This window comes from Mastomys coucha, unplaced genomic scaffold, assembly GCF_008632895.1.
Source record: "Mastomys coucha isolate ucsf_1 unplaced genomic scaffold, UCSF_Mcou_1 pScaffold18, whole genome shotgun sequence".
Taxonomy (NCBI): Eukaryota; Metazoa; Chordata; class Mammalia; order Rodentia; family Muridae; genus Mastomys; species Mastomys coucha.
Window position 1 is genome coordinate 59,713,476 of NW_022196900.1, and position 21,163 is coordinate 59,734,638.

General features: G+C 42.6%; 1 protein-coding gene and 1 non-coding gene across 2 annotated transcripts in view; one reads left to right on the top strand and one right to left on the bottom strand.

Moving 5' to 3' along the window:
• The window catches only part of Ror1 (receptor tyrosine kinase like orphan receptor 1), a 357,307-nt gene that overhangs the window by 327,865 nt on the left and 8,279 nt on the right, over positions 1 to 21,163 (top strand). The window contains exons 7-8 of the mRNA XM_031377942.1: positions 36 to 281; positions 13,967 to 14,178. Coding sequence (XP_031233802.1) covers positions 36 to 281; positions 13,967 to 14,178 — 458 coding nt within the window. The remainder of the gene's footprint in view (positions 1 to 35; positions 282 to 13,966; positions 14,179 to 21,163) is intronic.
• Positions 6,075 to 6,182, bottom strand: LOC116097236. The gene has a single exon (XR_004121290.1). It is a non-coding gene; the product is annotated as a U6 spliceosomal RNA (small nuclear RNA).

Sequence of the window (21,163 nt, forward strand, 5' to 3'; positions counted from 1 at the left end):
GGGCTTTTTTTTTTCTTCTTCTTCATGTTTTTCAGATCACAAATGCTACAATAGCACAGGTGTAGACTACCGGGGAACCGTCAGTGTGACCAAGTCAGGGCGCCAGTGCCAGCCATGGAATTCTCAGTATCCCCACACACACAGCTTCACCGCCCTGCGCTTTCCGGAGCTCAACGGAGGCCACTCCTACTGCCGCAACCCAGGCAACCAGAAGGAAGCTCCCTGGTGCTTTACCTTGGATGAAAACTTTAAGTCTGACCTGTGTGACATCCCAGCATGTGGTAAATAGAAGTTATTGGCTCTAATGTATTCAGTCACCTTTCAAATATCCAGGTCCCCGTGTGGAAGCCCTAGGAAGGTGGATTCTATTGACCATGGTCTCTCGAGCAGAAACCATCTCCATCCTACATTAGCCTAGCTGTCTGTACATACAGTTCCTGACAGGTGCCAGTGCCACTCTCAAAGAGCACCTGTAGTCACCACACAGTGGTGCTCTGGGGTGTGTGGTGCCAGCTCTCTGGAGGCACAGGGTCAGAGAGCCCTTCACAGTCATTTCTGTCAAAAAGAGCCTTTTCCCCAGGAAGTCCATAGACACAGAAACTGTCTTGGCAAGCAGGTCTATTGGAAGCAATGAGAAAACTGTTCTGTCCCACTGAAATCACCCAGGAAGTAAGATGACTCTGCAGTCATTGCTCAGGGACCAAGGGCAGTCTACTAAAATGTGATCTTTGTCTTGCAAGCATATGGGTGTCTGGAAGGAAAATGGAGTTGCTGTCTGTTCACATCTACTGGATGATTATAAAGTGTAAGAGAGGATGGAAATGTTAGAGAGAAACCCCTAGAAATAGCTTGGGAGCTATTTTGGAGCTGATTCAACTTTATGGTCCATGTGCAGATGGACTGGGCTTCCCAGCACAGTGGGTGAGCTGGGATGGAGCTGCTGAGAAAGCCAGAGCCACAGCTACAGAGCAGCGGGGCCGAACAAAATGGGCAGTCACAGAAAACAGATAGCATAGTCCTAAGAGCTGGGTGTCCAAACAGATGATACTACAAGCCATTCCTCAGAGAATGTAAACCCACTACACACTTATCGGGGGAGTGAGGACAGGCAGGGTCCTGAGAGATGCCTAGCACATCCCAAAAGAATGAGGAGTGGGTCCCAGAGCAAGGAGGAACAGGCGAGGTCCCAAAGGTAATGGTCCAGAGGGCTGGTGAAATGGAGGCTTAATGGGATGGTACCCTGACGCTGGGTGCATGGGTAGGCATTGAAGTGTTCTGAGCGGAAGGCTTACAGCTCAGCATGCTGAAACAGACAACTTTAGCAGCAAGAGAGGTAGAGGAGGAAGTGGCCTGTGGGCAGGGTGAGGGTCTATCTGGAAACTGGTGATAACAGGATCACTGGTTGGTCAGATGTGGAAGACAAGAGAAAACTCAAGAGTGACTCCAGAGCTTAGTTAGCTTTTTTGCATAGTGGAAGAAAATCACAGCAAAAGACCTTTGGTGGGACCTGAACCAAATGCTACTAATGGGAAATACATTATTTCTTCCATCTGGATAAAAAAATGCCTTACCCTTTAGATGAATTACTTTCCATTTCTGAGACAGGGGCTTGTTATGTAGTTCAGGCTGGCTTTGAACTCAGGAACCCTCCTAACTCATCTTCTGCATGCCGGCTGGGAGTTTGCAAGCATGAACAACCAACCCTGACTTTTTCTAACTGCCGTCTGGTTTTTAGTTTCCAGCTGATGCTGTTCAGAAAGTCACTTGCCTCCAAACTGGAAGATTTGTTTATAATCTTATCCAAAGACTCAAGTGCAATTAGGATATCTCAGATTGCTTGTATCTGTAGAGCACGTACTATATACCTTCAGGATGCTTGGTGCTTAAGAACTTCATCTTCATCTAGAACTCATAACCATGATACAGAGAAAGTGGTTTTGGTATGTGATGCTCAGGTTCAGAAAGGTCAAAGGACTTGTCTATAACGTACAGGCAGACACTGATGGGACTGGACCTGAAACCCTCATTTCTGGCTTGCAGTTCTGGCTAAACTCAAGGTTGTGTTCTTTTGATAGACACTCCTCCAGCACTTAGAAGTCTTAAGACTTAGCAGTCTTATGGCAAATACAATTTTTTAAAAATATGCAAGAACCACAGTAGACTGAATCTCTGGTCTCTGTCGTGCAAGTTCTAGAATTTTCGGAGGAAGAAGACTGTCATTATAAGTCACCATTGCGTGGTATTTGTCAGTGGTGCTGGGAGGGCATAGTGTATCTCTTTTTTGATATCAATTTGCAGACAGCCTGCTCATAAGTTGTGAGACTAGTTAATTCATGTCTAAGAGCAGTCTAGAGGTGAGACAGTTTCTGCCACTTAGGATTTTTTAAAGTTTTTTTTTCTGTTTTGAAAGAACATGGTACCTCTTGAACTCTTCAATTGAAGCCACATATGCACCCATTAAAGGAACAGGGACTCTGCCATGTGACCATGACAAGCTGCTAAGATGCAGTGGCTCCCTATTGTGGAAGTCAGTAGAAAGCCATCAAATATCAAGGCTTCTCATAAGCCCTTGAGCAGGCCCTCCCTAACAGAGTGATCACAAGGGAACCCTACTTTTGTAACAGCATGAGAGCACCCCAGATGTTTTTCTTGCAGCCTTGCAAAAAAGCCATAAAAGATAAATGAGAACTCTCCAACACCATTCCCTCCCACTCTGTCTCCTTTCCTCTGCTGGTGCTCAGCATTGAGCCTAGGGCCTCAGATATGTTAGTCAAGCACTGCTGATTGGCTGGACTACCCACAACACTCCAGTCCTAATTTACTGCTTGAGAAACCAAGGCTCAGAGTGGTGATAGGACTCACCCAAGTTTACCAATTAACAGGAGCCAAGTCTCCCGCCTCTAGGGCCATTGTTCTTTGTTCTATACCAATGTTTTTTTTTTAACCTGGGGCAATTTTGCCATCCACAGAAGACTTGGCATTGTCTGCAGATATGTTGGTTATCACTATGTTCATGGGAGTAGAGGATGGTACTGGCATATACTAGGGAGAGAAGAGGGTATGATATTAGCTACCCTAAGATACCCAGAAGAGCCACATAAAGAGTGATGTTAATAATGCTAGTGCCAGAGTAAAGAACCTTGTTCTATACTATATAATTATAGACTATAGAATGACAATATCAAGTAGTGATACCTTGACCATTTATTGTCCTTAGAATTAGTGAAAAACTATAAGAAGAGTTTGTATGCATCGCCTCAGGAATAAGTAATTCTATAGCTTCTGGGTAAGGACATTTTTTTAAAAGAAAAATTACACACACATGCACACACACACACACACACACACACAAACTGAGATTCCAAGATGTTAAATACTTTGTTCAAGGACACATAGCTTAAAAATAGAACCATGTCTCAACTACAGTCAGTTCTGTGACTATGTGTATATATATACTCATGTATGTGAGCATATGTGGAGATAGACGATGATAATAGTGATGAGGATAGATAGATAGATAGATAGATAGATAGATAGATAGATAGATAGATAGATAGATAGACAGACAGACAGCTCAAGAAGAACTCTTGGACTGACAAGGTATCTCAGGGTAAAGGCTCTTGTCACCATTTTCCATTCCTGGGACCCACATGGTGGTCGACTCCTGCAAGTTGTGCTCTGATATGCACACACATATAAAAGTATAAGAAAAATTATAATAATTCTTTATCTTGCAATGAGCTCAATGGTGTGGGGCACATTGCAAATGAGTCATTTTCCTTCTCTGTCTCAAGTAGGATAGAATTTCAAGGGAATGTTCTTGCATTCTCTAGTTTGGTCAACTTTAAGGAAATTTCAAAATTGTCATGGGATTTCTCATTTTCCAACTGAAAATTTTTGTTTTAGTTTCAAGTAAGTCTAAAAGAAATAGCATAATCTTTAAGCAGAAAATATGGGCATTTGTTGTACTTTCTAAAATGCCAACACATTTGTTGAGGATTGATGTACCTGTACATTTTCGTTCTAGAATAGAATATAAAATTAAGTTCAGCCTGACACAGCTATTTACAATTCAGAGATTTGCCTGTGCAGGATTGGATGCATTTTCTAGGCATTAGAACATACAGAGAATTTCTAGAGGAAGCTTTTTCTTTTTTAAAGGATGAATGATAGTTTGAGCAACACCTCACCTCTCATTCTCCCTGGATGTCATTCCTGCCCCAGGCATTTCTGACATTAGAAAGCCTGTCACTGACGCCAGTCTGTGTTGAGCTTCTGTGCTTCTGACTGCAAATGAGTTACATAGACTATGCCCTAAGGAAACATACAATCTAGTAAGAGAATCAAACTAGAAACCGCATTAAACCCTTAGCTGGGTGATGTCACTATGTCTGCCATCTTTTCCATTTGCAAGCTAATGATTTGTGCTTAGTATCATGATGAAGACTGCTACCTGTGAATATCTCACTAGATTCTTACACCAGTATCTGGCTTCAGATTCAATTGGTGCTCAATAAGATATGTTGTACTGGTTAATTTCATTCTCTCAGTGGCCACAAGATAAGGGATCATATTCATTTTAATGATGAGAGGCTAAGGAGATACTTGTTTTCCTAAGGCAAAAGAGGTCACTGGACCCCTCCTGCCCTCTGTCCATCATGCCAAACCTGTTTCAAGAGCAAACTCAGGCTCCTTTTGGAGGGATGGTCATTCTCTTACCATTTTCCTTTGCCCTTTCAGCATCCCGATCTCTGTGCCTTTGGGATACTATCCATTGATTGCTTTACTCTCATCTCCAAAGATATGAGAAGGAGCCGATAGTTGCTAAGTGTAATGTCATTGGCCTTTGCCCTTTCTTCACTGTGTCCCATTTCTAGTCTCCTGATTCGGATGTCAGAGCTGACCTTGTTCTACAGATCCTGCCTGCAGAGCTTCACCGCTTGTGTCTCAGCTCTATCCCTTGGCCACCTGCCATGCCACCTTGCCTCACCTTGCCTTGGGTTGAGGTAGAAACTAATCAGAAACTAAACTGAAAAGGAAACATTGTGTCCTTTCCAACCCTCACCTAGGCACGGCTTCACTGAGTTGCCACAGCCCTTGCTGCAGTTTTTCTGCTCAATTCTGAAGCCGTAGGGACTACTCTTGGAGTGCCCTTCAGAAAGCTCTAGCCTTTCACTGTAGCTGCTTGTTCCCTTGCTTCTTTCTCCATTCCCCGCTGGTTGAGCCTTCCTGTTGTCTGAGGTGGGTAGAGGCTTGCCGTTTGGGGGTGTGGTGTATGGGGAGGCAGAACCCTTGCTTGCGTTAGTATTTACATGTTCAAACCCCTACCCTCTCTTTGAGCGCATCAACCCTGCTACGTTATGTTTCTCCTTATGTAAAGGTCTTGCTTGTACCAAGCTAGGATCCTAAGCAGCAGCCTTTGCCAGTTGCCCACTGTGAGAAAAGTAGTGAGCCAAGTGGCTGCATTTGAAGTGGTGGTACCTGGCCCATTGCTTTTGTCTTTCCTTTTGGCACCTTGGCTTGCAACGATTTGCCAAAGGGCACTTTGTTGGGGTCTACGCTTGAATAGCCTTGACTTGTCCCATCAACCTCACAAACTCCCCCCTTGGGTTCTGCTTTGTCACAGGCCATTTTTGACAGTGGGGTAGTTTACCACTCTAGGCAGGGCAGATGTTTTCCAGATTGCGAACACTGCAGTTTTTAACTCACTCTGTCAGCAGCCTTCCGCCGTTGCGAAGACCTGTTGCGAGGCAATTTGTCACTCAGCCATTTCTTTAAACCAAAATTGAACATTACAGCGAGCTGGAGGGTGGCAAGGGATGGAGACAAATCTTCTGTAGACTGGGGCACACTAGAAGAGCTATTTTAGTACTGTGGATTTCTAAAATGTACTTTAGTTTCTAACCTTTCTGTATTTTCAACAAAGAAACAAACATTAGTGTCCCAAGAACTCCTGCTCAGCTATATTTTCAGCTGTAAAATAATGTGGGTTTTGATGTTGGTAGTGACAATGGTGGCTTAGTTTAAGGCTAGGTGGTGGTGGTGGTAGTTATTAGGCAGTGGTGGTGGTGGTTTTAAATATTTAATGCTTCACAGATTTGCATACCATCCTTGTGCAGAGCTCACATTATTCTTCTCTGTATCATTCCAGTTTTATTATATGTGCTGCAAAAAATGAATGCTGGCTTTATTTTTTTTTAATTATGGGTAAATGTGTGTGTCTATGTGGATCTGCATAAGTAATGTGAGTGCATGTGCCCATGGAGCCTAGAAGAGGGAATTGCATTCCCTGAAGGCAGAGTTACAAGGTTGTGAGCCAGCCTACACCAGTGCTAGGAACTGAACTAAGTTCCTCTGCAGTAGTCCATGTTCTTAACCACTGAGCTATCTTTCCAGGCCCTGCTGGTTTTTAACTATGCCTGTGATAGGCCCAGTTGTTGACCTATTGCTCTTGAACTAAATGTTGGAAAGTGTCACCCTTTGGACCCATGCCAATAGGAAATGTTCATTGCCTCTTGTATTTTATTTTACTTTAACTTTTTGTGCATTGGAGGTTTGCCTGCATTCATGTCTGTGTAAGGGTGTCAGGTTCCCTGGAACTGGAGTTTCAGGCAGTTGTGAGCTGCCATGTGGGTACTGAGAATTGAACCCAGGTCTTCTGGAAGAGCAACCCACATTCCTAACAAGTGAGCCATCTCTTCTGGCTCTTGTTGAGTCTTTTAATGACAGAATTCTGATATTCCACAGTGATGGTTGCTATTGAGTTGGTAGCTGTCAATTCATGCTTTCAGTAGGAAGCAAATAGCACAGACAGACTAAGGGAAGTCTGGGTAATTGTTTAAACAGTTGTGTTATCAAGAACATGGAGCCAGGAAAGAAACAAACTTGTCTCCTGCATGTTTTCCTTGCATCCATCCACTTCTGTTCTCTCCAACTAGCTATGGAAGCCAGAGATCAGGGGTCCCCATTAATAGTGCCCACAGAAGTGACCTTCAGCATGGGACTGGACAGAAAAAGATTAAAAGTGGATCTGGCCGTGTGGGGATCCTCGGGATTCATTGACTTGGCATTGCTTTGTAGGAGTCAGGAGTTTTGTGGGGCCCTACATAAGTTCTGTTGACTCAAATTTATAAAATCAGAGGACCTTGGGAAGACCATGAGACTCACCGGCCTCTGTGTAAACACTGCCAGGCTCCTCTGGTGATGGAGTCCCTGTTCTATTCTGAAATGGGATGATTCCTAGCACTCCTAGGCCTGCTTCTGTGACCCAGAAACCAAAACTGGTGAGCTGAGGGTCCAGGGCAGAGTCAGAGTACTTGCCAAGCATGCACAGTCCCTAGCCCCGCCTTGACACTACAGATTTGAAATGTCCCATCCCAACCTGGCTTTCTCTCTGGCCTAAAAGACTCATAGCTCATCCTTTTCCTTACTCATCCTCTGCCCCTGCGTGTCTCTCACTTTCTCAAAATAGAAGGCACCTCTCTAGAGTGGAAAACATCATGTAGTGTTTTGTAGCCAGGGTGAGCAGGAGTGGTCCATGATGCGCTTAGTTTTTTCTGAGTGTTGACAGTAGAAGCTGCCATGGGGCTGGCTGCAAGGCCTTGTGTCATGTTCTTAGGGTGATTTCATCATGCTGTATGTGCTCCACCTGAACCGTGAACTTGCCAGTAAGATGTATTAACATTCTCTAAGGGGAAGGGAATGAGTTATTTCACTGTTTGGACTTTGTAAATTATAAATTGTATGAGCAAGGTCTTTTCTTCAGCCAAATTCTAGTATTTATCTATAAATTTCAACTGATGGTTTGAGTGAATGATTTTAGTCCCTAGGCTCAGCTCCCTTCAAGAGGGAGAAAGAAACTGATAAAGTGAACAGGCAGTTCCTCTAAAGTGTAGTAGCCCTCTACAATTTCATCCTGATCTACTGTTTAATAGTATTAGTTAAAAGCATGTGGCAAATTACAAATCCACCCAGAGCTGCTACCACCCCACCCTCCTAATCACCCATAAAGATGGCATGCATCAGCCAAGGTTGCCTGACTTTGAATGTACTGGGTTTATTACTCTCTAATAGACCTATCAAAAGTGAAAGAGATTTACCTTTTAAAACCTAGTCAATGTTTCCACCCTAAGACCAGGAAGACTGTGAGTAAAGGACTCAAACATACCTTTCTCCAAAGATCTACCAATGGCTAACAAAGACATGGCAAGATGCTCATTGTCCTATTAAGATGGCCACTATTCCTCACTTCCCCTCAAATCAATAACAAGTATGAGTGGAAAAATGGAAGAATTAGAATTGCTGGACAGTACTGGTGGAAATGCAAAATGAACAGCTGCTGTGTAGAAAAAAATACAGATGTCTCTTTGAAAAGTAAAACCAGTATTCACATACAATCCACTAGTCTGATTTTTAAGTATTTATTCAAAAGAATTGAAGGCAGGATCTCAAAGAGGCTTTTAAACACTCATGTTCCTTACAGCAACCCAAATATTCATGAATGAATGATGTTTGGTAAGTTTTATGTCAACTTGACACAAGTTAGAGTCATTTGGAAGGGGAAAACCTCAGTTGATAAACTATCACCACCAGATTGGCCTATAGTGTGTTTTCTTGATTGACAGTTAATGAGTGATGTGGGAGGGCCCAGCTCACTGTGGGTAATGCCATCCATAGGCTAGTGGGCCTAGGTGCTATAACAAAGCAAACTGAGCAAATCATGAGCAAGCAGGTAAGCAGTGTTCTCCCATGGACTCTGCATCAGCTCCTACCTGACTTCCCCAGATGACAGTCTACAGGCTGCTGTAAGATAAAATAGGCCCTTTCCTTCCCAAGTTGCTATGGCCCTAGTGTTTTATCACAGCAATTGAAACCCTAAGACCGACTAAGAGTATGGTACATGCCTGCTATAGAATATTGTTTGGTTTTAAAGAGAAGGAAATTCTACTATCTGGTACAACATGACAAACTATGAGGACATTATTCAAAGATAAGATAGCCACAAAATAAGTGCTCTATGATCCCATCTATGTGCGAATGGAAAAGAGTCAAATTTGTCAAAATGTAAAGTACGAAGGTGATTGCCAAGGTACAGCTAGGGCAAGGAACACGGATGGGTAGAAGTTTCAATGTTGCAAAATAAAAATGTTCTTGATGCAATTTACCTGATAATACATTTATCTTCATTAAGCTATATGCTTAAACATGATCAATTTCAATATATATGCTTTTAAATTTGGAAATCTTTTCCTTATTAAGAAAGATTGCCCCATTGTTTTTGTCTTTGTTTGTATGTTTGTTTTTCTTTTTAGAGAAGGAGAGAATGGAGCCCTAAGTTTAGCTTTAGTAAACTTGTACAGATTCCAGTTACTAAGATTTTCCCCATCTGCTCACAAACGGGCTGCATTCCCTTAGTGTAAATAAGACGTTGACTGCAGAGGGATCAGTTTTGTCCTTGATAGGAGCTATTCCACTTTTGAACACAGGATTCATCTGAGAATAAACAGTACGTTCCGGGTGTTTCTAGCCTCAAGTCAGGGGCTTAAATGCTGGGCATGCCTGCCAACTGAAGACCTAATTATGGTTCCTTTTTCCTTGGCTCCTAGGTCTATATTAAAATATCTCCTATGCAGCTATCTGCATGTCATGTACTCACTTATTCCATAGTTTTCAGATACATGGCAGTGATTCCTGTTTTCTATGGTTTTTACGACTTTTTTTAGATGACTCACTAAGACTCATTTCATTTCCTTTGAATTCTAAGGTTCTATATAATTTCTTCTCACCTTTGTTGTTTAAAATCAGTGCATTTTGTTTTAACTCAAGGGTTACATGTCAAATGTTAATTTCACTTTACAAAAGTCCCTCTTAAATAATAAATCATGTTTGCCTTGATTTAAGCACCTGAGTTTTTTTAAAGGTATTTTCTCCATTATATTAGTTACTAATCAAAGTATTGAATAGCATTGTAAAAATAAAATAGGAATGTCAGGTGTGTGATACCAAGCTGTTGGTTTTTTTTTTTTTTTTTAAAGAAAATTAACCATGTGGTCTTGACTATATTGCTAGTTCCAAAAATCCCAAGTACTCAACATGATGTAAAAAGTGTGTGTGATTTTTAAAGTTATCCTAAAGTTTTAAAAATCTTCACCATTCTAATTTCTAGCCAATTTCTCTGCAGTGCATTTGAGAGGTCTGATACTCTTTCAAGTGAATACTAAAAACAATGGCCTTTGTTCCAGTGTGCAGTGTGTGTTTGCGCCAAGTCTGATCCCCATAGATAGGAATCCTCACTGATAGGGAATCTTGGAATCCAAATGATGACCATCATCCCCATCTTGATACTGTGGGTAACTGTGTCTTAGTTTAGGAAGCATGGCAGTGTTGGTGGCAGAGTACTCTGCTAGGGTCTAGCTTTTGTGTATCATTTATCCTTGCTCACCTTCAAGGTCTTCAAGGTCTCAATGTGTAAATTAAAGTCATGCTAAAGTGCCAGGTTAAAATGAGGAGTGAAACTGTTTAAATTATAATGGCCAGGCAGGGCCAGGAGAAACAATCAGCCGATCAGCCAGTAAAGGCACTTAGCATCAAGCCTGAAGACCTGAGTTTGATTCCCAGGATCAACAAAGTTTAAGGAAAGGACCAATTTCCTCCATTCTCTTGACTCTAAAGGTATACTGTGACACAAATACACACACACACACACACACACACACACACACACACACACACACTATACAAGAATTTTTTAATGTAATTCCCAGGTAGTAGATAGTTTTATAATTTTTTCCCAAAGGCTGTTTGCTGTTCTATGGAGCATCTTTTTTTTTAAGGTTTTTTGTTGTTGTTGTTGTTGCTGTTGCTGCTGCTGCCGAGACTGGATCCCCTTACAGTAGCAATCTGGGAGGGATGGCTTTGAAGTCTTGGGGTACTCTGACCCCATCTTCCATCTCTCCCAACATGACCACCTATTGTCCCTTGGGACTGTTGCACTTGGCAAGAAGGCTCTGCCTGCTGTGCTCGTGAATCCTCTGTGTAAGCAGAGGAGCCAAGTCTGGCTGTGTTAAAAGGATTTAGCCTCTTGAAGTTTATTCTTCAGCAGACCCACAGGAGCATTTTCCCAGACCGCCCATTTACAATAAAAGGCCTTCCTTCCGTGCCTAATCTGATAGAGAATGAATGTAGAATAGATTCCTTTGTTGGCAGACAGGTGAGACTCTACTTTCTCTTGTTGCTAAAACTCTGGGCTGGAGAAATAACTAGCATTACATTAGTAGTAAATTAGCCTCATTCCTTTTGTAATCGTTACGCTCATAATGATTTCACAGAAAATCCAAGAATAACAGCAGGGATCACCCGCTCACACAGAGAAATTCTATAATGTTAATAATATAGCATCCAACAACCGAATAGCAATTTTCAATTATCCAGGGTTCTTTCATGAACCTGATCCCATTTGAGTCTTACATGAACCAAATAAGATTGGGAAACTAGCTATTATTATACCTGTTTAATACAGGAAGAGGTGGAGATCAGAGAGGGTGATTCTTGCTTAAGGTTATTTGGACTTTCCAGCTTTGAATGGTTATCCCACAATCCTCTTGTCTCTAAGGGAAAACACTTGAGTTGCAACAGGCATTAAAACAGGTACTTTCCATATGATTATGTTTACAGCAATCTATAAAGTCTGTAGGGTTTTTTTTTGTTTGTTTGTTTACATATCATGGCATATACATAGCATGGTTAAGCTGGCTCAACTTGACCTCAATGATGACAAGGACAGTATTCAAAAGTATCTGACTTTAAAATATGTGCTTCCTCTACTCTGCCAAATTGCCTCTAACCTATGTGCACACGGTGTGTGGTTACATATTTTCACACTAGACCCTGTGATGTGTATTCCTCCATTCATCTATCCCCAGACATACAAACACAATCACCATTAGAGAAAATTATAGTGTTAGTGTGAGTCCCAGCAGTTCCCAGGTTTGCTATTTGCACATCACAGTAGAAAGTGGAGAGCTTAGAACTTTGATGCCACACTCCCTACCTTGTAGGTTCCTCTCATGGCTCCTACCATGAGAACATAGGGGCACACAATCAAGCATTCAACCATTGGTAGCATAGGGTCATGCTAGAGCTGAGGGCATGGAGCAAATGTTATTGGGAGCCACCCAGCCTTTGACCTGCCATATATATTCCTGAGGAGATATATATATATATCTCCTCAGGCTAGCAAGTAGCTTAGCTATTCTGGCCTTCGGATTCTTCATTATAAAAATAGGGGTATGTGTGTTGCTTTTCCCATGAAGTTGGTTGTCACCATAAAATGAGTTCATTTTGAAAAGTCCCCAGTTCATCATAATGGTGATAGGAAGCATGACTTGTGCCAGTAGAAAAGTAAATACAGTAAAAAGGCTATTTTTATTGTGCTCGATCGCCAGATATATATCCTTCCCCAAGCCTTCAGGAGTGTTAACACAAAATGAATGTTCTCAAAATCTAGTTGAAGGGGCTCCTTCCCGAGGTTACATGCTAAACGTATTTGAGAAGGCTAAGTATTGTGGTATCTCACCAAAGAGGTCTCAAAGAAAGTGAAAAAGTAGAGACTATTTCCTAGAGACCTCTTTGTTTAAAGGGACCCTCTTGGGGTCCCATTGTCATTTTGTTTATACTTCTGCATCTGCACTTACAACAGTGTATTATAATAACACTGTCTCTATTTCCTTATAAGACTGAGATTCTTAAACACAGAGGGGATGCAGTAATTCATTCTACACTCTTAGTTTCAAGACCAGCTCTTGGCGCACAGTGGCTCACACTTGTTGAAGGAGTGGAAGGATGGCTGAATGGAAGTGTGTTGATTCTTCCACAGAGTAAATAAGCTTCTCTGAATTTTGTGTCAGTCAGAATGTTCACACTTTGGGTTTTGCTAAAGAAAGACAGCTGATCTTGGTGGTTAGGGTATGTCATTATTGTAACCCCTCTAATTACCATCCCATAACTCGTGTGTTTATTTTACCAGACAAATAATTCATTAATGATGACATATGCCCAAAGCTTTTGGCTTTACTGGTCAGGTTCAAATTAATAAAAAGAAAGGCATACCCCATATCCTTCTATATATATTAAATTCTTTGCCAAGCAATAGTAAAAATGGATGTATAAGATTTCAAAAATATACTTCAAAGTGCTAGCACTTGCAGTTACTGGGTTCATATGAAACCATTCAAGACCAATTCTGGGGTTTCAAAAAGTGTCAAGTTATACAGCACTTCTGTGTTGGAGGGACTTGTAGACACCCTCCAGAACACTCGCTTCCCCTCTAGATGAGAGAAAGTGAGACCCAGATTGCCAAATGATTAGCTTCAGTTGCGCAGCTTGCCAGACACTGAACCCAGCCTGCCTCCAGGCCCTCACATTCTCAAGGCAGTACCTTCTGAAGTGGGGACCAGGATTCTGCAGTCCTGTTGCTCCTGGAAGATTCAGGGCCGGCCCTGCATAGCCCTAATACCCAAGGCAGGGGCACCTCGAAACTCAGGAGCACCACTCTGTGGTGCTTGATCTGGGCTAACAGCCAATGGAGAAGAGCCTCGTGGTCTGCATTAAGGCTTCATATACACATTATATACACTTACACACAGTAAGTTCACATGTCATTTAACTTCTAAGGTGTGAGAGAAATGCAGGTTGGCTGCTGGAGAAGGGGAATATCAGAGGTCCCCTCATACATCTAGAATCCTCATAATGTCCATCTGCGATTTTCAAACATTTTGAACTTTAAACTTTTAAACTTCAGTAAACTATGTTGAGGGTTTGATAGAAACAAATCATAATAAGTATTAGATTCTTTGTCTCTCACTGTGAATTTGTGTGTATAGAATAAATCGTTTAAACTTTGCAATGTAATATTATACATTTTTGTTTTAACCAGTATAACACTTGCCTTTTTTTTTTCTGTACCCAGATTCCAAAGATTCCAAAGAGAAGAATAAAATGGAAATCTTGTACATTCTGGTGCCAAGTGTGGCCATTCCCCTGGCTATTGCCTTCCTCTTCTTCTTCATCTGTGTGTGCCGCAATAACCAGAAGTCTTCGTCACCACCAGTCCAGAGGCAGCCAAAACCTGTCAGAGGACAGAATGTAGAGATGTCCATGCTCAATGCATACAAGCCCAAGGTAAGATGGGTGGCATACATCAAGGGAGAGTGACCTGCTGCAGCCCTCCCGCTTAAACCAGAGGAGAGACGTGGTCAGAGTTCAGCAAACACAGAGAACCATGTAACTGCCTTGGCCAGGGACAGCTCAGGAGTGTGGGGCAAGCCAGACCACAGCCCTGCACTGGAGCCAACTGGCCAGAAGGGCTCTCTGCCAGGCCCACAGGGCTCAGAGTGTGAGCTGGTTTTCCAATTCAAAGAAAAGAATTCCATGCTCTTTTAACCAAAGTGAAAGAAAAGAGAGATCTAACACTGTTTACAAACTTGCCTGTTTTATGGTACATGGAATGAATATAGAAATCTGTTACACTATACTATATAATTTTGAATGATTAAGACAGTAAATTATATGCCATGTACTTTTTACTATGACTTTTTTAAGAAATCTTTTTAATGCCTAATTTAAATCTATTTCCCTTTGCTTAAAGCATCTTTTAATAGAATTGTTTTCCTCCTGGTCCTCTTTGAAGTTGTTCTATGATAGTCCACCTGAACCTTACCCCTCTCTGCTACATTCCCTCCCCCTTCTTGTTGCTTTTCCAAGACATCTTTCAACATGTAGGCTGCTTGAGGTCCTGGTGAGATCCCAGAGTTGCTGGTTTTGCTCTGAATGCAGCTGCTATTCTAGATCCTGCACTGTGGTCCAACAACACTCCCTCTCAAGAAGGCTAGCGTCTCAGTTCCAGGCCCTTCTGCAGAGATGCATTCCAACAGTTTAGAGCTCCTGCTTCCAAATGCTTGGCTTCTCATCTTGTTCCAACTCCAGAGGACCACGCAAGGAGCAACAATTTGGCTCCTCTCTGTGTTAGGGACCACATTATTCTTTTGACCTTGATAATAAACTTTAAGGAAACCCAATGCCTTCACACTCACATTAACTCATCTTCTTGCTTACTCCGTATAGTAGAATTATGGAGACTATCACATCTCATATTATTTATTTTATTTTGCTTCATGTTGTAAAAGTTTTTTTTAAAAACAGTCTTCAAAACACATTTGCAGCTACAAAGTCGTATTTGTTGGTTTTCAGATTCTTTAAATGTGAAAAAAATCACTTTTAAACATTATTTCTTAAGCTAAACCACTACTCACTAGTTAAGTATAAATTTCTACCACTTATTTTTTATTTAAAATATTTTTCATTATTTTTTCATTAATTTATTTATTCATTCACTTTCACAAACTGATGGCAGCCCCTCTCCCTCCATTTCCTCCCAGTCCTACCCTTTCAAATCCCTCCCCCAGTTACCCTCTCCCCTTTTCCTCAGAGAAAGAGAAGTACCCCTTAGGTACAACCCTGCTCTGGGACATCCATTGGCAGCAGGACTAGCTAGGCACATCCTCTCTACTGATGGCCAAACAGGCAGGGAATCCAATGGCAGGCAACAGAGTCCGAGACAGTCTCTGTTCCAATTGCTAGGGGACCCACATGAAGACTAATGTGTAGGACCCAGGTCTAGTCTCAGCATCTTCTTTCATTGATGGTTCAGTCTCTGTAAGCTCCCATGATCCCAAGTTAGTTGATTATGTAGATTTTCTTGTGGTGGGCTTTGACCCCTATGGTTTGTTCAATTCTATCTGCAACTCTTCCACAAGACTCTTTGAACTCTGCCTGATGTTTAGCTGTGGGTGTCTGTGTTTCTATCTGCTGCTCCATAAAGCCTCTCAGGAGATGGTCATTCTAGGTTCCTGTCTGCAAGCATAGCAGAGTATCATTAATAGTGTCAAGGGCTGACTCTCCCACATGGGATGGGTCTCAAGTTGGGGCAGTCATTGGTTGCCTGTTCCCGAAGTCCCATCTTTATTCCTGTGCATCTTCTAGGCAGGACAAATTTCAGGTTGAAGGTTTTGTGGGTGGGTTGATGTTCCCTCACTTCTCTGGAAGTGCTGTCTGACTATAGGAAGTGGCCATTTCAGTCTCCATATCCTCCGCAGGTAGGTGTGTCAGCTAGCCTACCACTGGTTTAAAAAAAGAAATATAAATTTAATGCCTTAGAGATCAGTTCATGTCATGTAGACTCAGGGTGGTGAGAATCAAGGTTTGATGCTTTTGAAATCCCAGATTCTGGCTAACTGGTATGCATGCATTGTAGTATTTAATGTCATGTTATACTCCATTTTCACTTAATACTACTACAAGAGAGAAGGAAAGAGAAGAGGCTGGTATTGGTGTGCACATTCTCAGAGGAACAGTGGGTTTTTGCGGGCACTTTTATATATGAAGATTTCCATGCAACAGCCGTTGCTCTGGGAGTTTCTTTCCTATCATTTCTGTGTCACTCAATTAGTTGGTTACAATGGGCACAGCATGCAGTAGCCACTGTCCTGGGGACACAGTCCTGACCACCGTTCTAGAATCCATGGGAAAGTGAATTCCATTCAGAAAATAAATATATCCATTTTGTAGATTAGCCTTGCTCATTACCTGAATTCCATTCTTAGTGGAAGCTTGCTTGTAACCCACAGTCTCTAAGAAGCAGGAATCTCCAAATTAACAGTTTTTTCAAATAAAGAATGCCTCTGTGGTATAAACAGAGAATGTTAGTACATAGAGATTGATACAAATTACCAAAATGTATGTACTGAGTGATGGAAGTAGGTGGTGAATGGCAACAAAATCACACCATGTAACAGGTCTCCTGGGAGATTTATCACAAGGAAAGGGGGCAGAGGCTGCCTGAGGGGGGAGGAGTAAGGGAAAAATGAGTCCGGGAAGGGAAATGGGGCTTTTTAATTGAGTGGTGGCACACGCACAAGAGGCCATTGGTCAATGTGTAACCTCTGGGCAGCTAGTGATGATATGCCTTGTTTTCACCAGTCCCTCAGGAGCTGGCTAGGAAGATGCCTGCTTGCTGACATTGTTGCGGATGTCCCTTTCAGCTGTCTGTGGGTGATTGGCTGCTAACACTAGGAGCTTTTATTTCCATGACATTTGATCTTCATAAGTATTACATAAAGTAGATACTATTATGCTGGTGTATAAATGTGGGAACCTAGACCCCCCCCAAAAAAAAAAAACAACAGTGAAACATCACAGTCACTCTCAAGGGCTCAATAATCTGTGGGTATAAAATGTGAATAGAAGATTTTCCAACTCTAAACACTTGGTTTCAACAACTCATAAAGTTTTTGCAAAGTAATTTGTTCATAAAAGTGGGAAGAAAGGAACGGTAGACACCCTTGGCCAGTCTATGCTGGGTAGCCAGAGACTGGCCACCCCTGGCTTCTCAGAAAGCTTGAGGAGGCCAGAGTTAAAAGTGATGTAACCCAGCGCCAGGAGGAACATATAGATGTGTCCAGAGTAATAACCCTTCTCCACCCTCCATGATCAAAGAGACAAATGTAAGAGATATTGGTATGGACTCGATGGGGGGTAGCCGTTGTTTTCATTGTGTCTGACTAATTTTTGATGTGTTCCTTGCAAAATTTCCCAGTGTGGGGATGTCTCCAATACGGGATTTGGAAGTTAGCCACCAAATGCTTCACAAGCTCTTCTGGACCAAGCCAGGAAGTAGGGCTGGTTCAAGTACTTGACTGTGCTGGGGGAGAGGGGAAGAAGCGACAAAATAATGCTCTCTTTCTCCTGATTACTGTCCTAAGAGATTTGACTCTGGGTTTTGAAGTTGTTTTGGTTCTTTCCGAGTGCCTTTCCTGAAAGAAGCACAAAGGGAAAATTCGTAAGGGTAAACAATCTCTAAGACTTCATTTGAAAGTCACTGCCACATAATTATTGCATGTGCCTTTAAAATTCTATGAGGAAGAGACACACATAAGAAAGAAGGGGAAAGTGGTGGGACCAAGAACACTAGCAGAGCCAAACAGAGAGGACATTTGGAGCCAGGGGTGAAAAGGGATTGAGGGGTTGATACTGGCCTGCCCCGGCCTTCTTCAACTTTTTCCTTGTCCTGTTTTAAAAAAAGAGAGAGACCCCCATTATTCTTATTTATTCACCTGAATGTGCCTTTCAGGGCAGAAACTATTTCCTCTTTCCTCACTGGTGGAACTGCTGAAATCCTCCCTCAGTGTTTGGATTAAGGAGAGACTTCTCCTGGAGATTAGAAACCCATCCCCCTTTCCTGAAGACAGTAAGCAGCCTCAGGAGACAGACTGGCTGTGAGGTTGGCCTGGGCCCCAGAAGTAGGGTGGGATACTGAAAAAAAAAAAAGCCCTTGATAGCCCCCAGTTCACCAGAGAGGTGGCTTAGCAGAGGCCTGGGCAGACAGGAGGCGATGGGACATTCTCCCTGGGTCCACCCTCTCATGGTGCAGAGCCTGGGGGAAGAGCCCTGTTTGTTCATTTTCCCTCCTTCCCCCACCCACCTCACCCCACCTCTCCCCGCAGCAAAAGATTTCAAGCTGATTAATTTTTTAATGTGTTTTCAAGCGGTGCCCAAAGTAAACAGGATTTTTCCATATTTATGAATGCTATAGTTTATGGGAGTTTCGGTCGTTTTATTTCTTTGGTTCTTTGGTTTGGTGCAGTACTATATAGAAAACGAGGAACCTGGAAAGTGACTTCTCTTCTCCCTGATTCTTTCCCTCTGCCTCCACTTCCCAAAACCCTCTCAGTCCTCAAAAGCAGACCATCCTCTCTGTGTGTGGAGAGAGAGAGTCTGGAATATGTTCCTCAGCAGGGACAGAGGACATCTAGCCTCCTCTCCTGCCTCCTCTCCTGCCCAAGATTAGTTAGGCAGGGTGGAGGCTGGAAGGTGGGAAATTAAGAATGGCAGAAGAGGAGGCTAGGCCTAGGCAGCTTGCAGCCCAAGACCAAGTAGCTCCAGGGTCAAATCCCTCCACCTCCTGCCTAATGAGAGAGCAGGAGCTGCCTAGCTTTCTGAAGCTGGAAGCTTCAGATGAACCCCCACCCCCCTACTCCCATCTCTTGCCAGCTGCTCCGTTTTTTTTTAACTTCCAGGCCACACTTCTATCTTTGCTCTTCTGCCAAGGTAGTGGCTGAATGTCCTGAGCTTTGTTGTCTACATATTTGGACCCATCTCTTTTGCTAGGTTTCCAAAGCCCTGCTGTGGTCTGGCTACACCTGTCCTTTCTGGGTGTCACATCATTTAGCAACAAACTGTTCTTGATAACTTTCCCAGTCAGAGGCAGGAGATACGGTTCAGCACCTAAGAGTACAAGCTGCTCTTACAGAGGAACTGGCTTCAATTCCTAGCACCCACATGGCATCGCAGAACCACTGGTAACTCCAGTTCCAGGGCATTTAATGCCTTTTTCTGGCTTCCATGAACACCAGGCATGCAAATGGTGGTGCACAGACATGCTTGCGGGCTAAATACTCATATATATAATGGGTATTTATATATGCTATATATAAATATATACATATATACACACATATACATATATATATACATATATATATATATATTTTATATGTATAAAATAGCATTCTCCACCTAGTCTTCCAAATCCTCCTATTGAGACAGCTTCTGGGCCCCATTGATGGTGTGTCTTAATGCAGTGTCCCCTCCATGTCCCCATCCCCTTGAATGTCGCAGAAGCATCTGCCAGTCTTAACTGTACCTTACAATTCCTTCCCCTTGTCTTTTCTCCTGTCTCCTTCCTTTCATTTCCCTTTCTGTTGCTTCTTCACTTCCCTGGAGGAAACATCTATTTTCTGTTTTCTGTGTCTCATTTTATTCTCTGGTGGGCCTGTAGCTGCTCATGGGTAGAACGACTTACCAACTTGGAAGAACCAATCTCAAGCTCTAAATTTCATCTGGCACCCCAGAGTCCCCATGGTCTGTGCCTAACTGTTCTAGCCAAACACACACACACACACACACATACACACACACACACACACACACACACAACCCCAGCGTATTGCTAGGATTGTAGCATGATAGTCTTCAAAGAGCTGGGATTTAAGAGGTAGAAAGATTGGATTACAGATCTTGGCTCCATTATCTACTGGCATGAGATCTTAAACAAATCACTTACTCAACACTTCTCTGAACCTTTATTTTCTCACCTGTGAAGGAAAGATAAAAATAATACTTAAGAAGAATGTTTCTGACACTTTGAGGTAATGTGCCTGGCACCTCACAGGTAGAAGTAGTTAGAAATTCCTATTATTTTTGGTTCTGGTGATAACTACAAACTTTGTCTGAAGCCAGCTGCTCTGAATAGGGCAGCGTGGGTTTAGAAGAAAACAAAAAGACACAGCAGGCCCCCAGCACGACTGAGAAGAAACAGAGGCAAGAGAATCTGAGCTAAGACATAGACCTAACTCTTTGGACAACTGGGTTGTCCAAACCAAGACAACCAAGTCTTGGTTTTGCTAATGTCCATCCAGGAGGTATAAATTCCCACCTCATTCCCAGAGTGCATTAGGGCATCCACTCCCTCATCTCAGCTGGAGAGCCCCGTTCAGAAACTGCTCCAGAGGAATGAGCCCCATCAACAGGGATCATGAAAGGACTGACTGGTGTACTTCATCACTGAGGTATAGCTGCGGTATTTCCATAGACTTTGCATAACTTCCTTGGGAAAAAACTCATTTGAGTCTAAGTTTGGGTGAAAAAAATAAAATGAAGCTTGAGATTAGAATTTTCCCAAAGCCCCACAGCCAGCAGGAAAAGCCAACCCCCCAACCCAGGTCTATATGTATCTAGGATCCAAAGACTCTTTTCACCCACTGTCTTAATTTTCACGTTTGTTGACACACATAAGCCCATAGGACCACAGAGTGGTCAACCTGGTATCAAAATTAGTGACTAGAAATCACTCATTAAATTAGTGGCTGGAGATCGAAAGCAGAGGTTGCAGAGGTGGTATGGTGGTTAGGAGCATGTACTGCTCATGCAGTAGATAAGAGTTCAGTCCCTTGCACCTACATTATGTAGTTCATAGTTTCCTGCACCTCCAATCCAAAAGATTAGACATCCTCTTCTGAACACAGATACCTGCACTTGTGTGCACTCATGC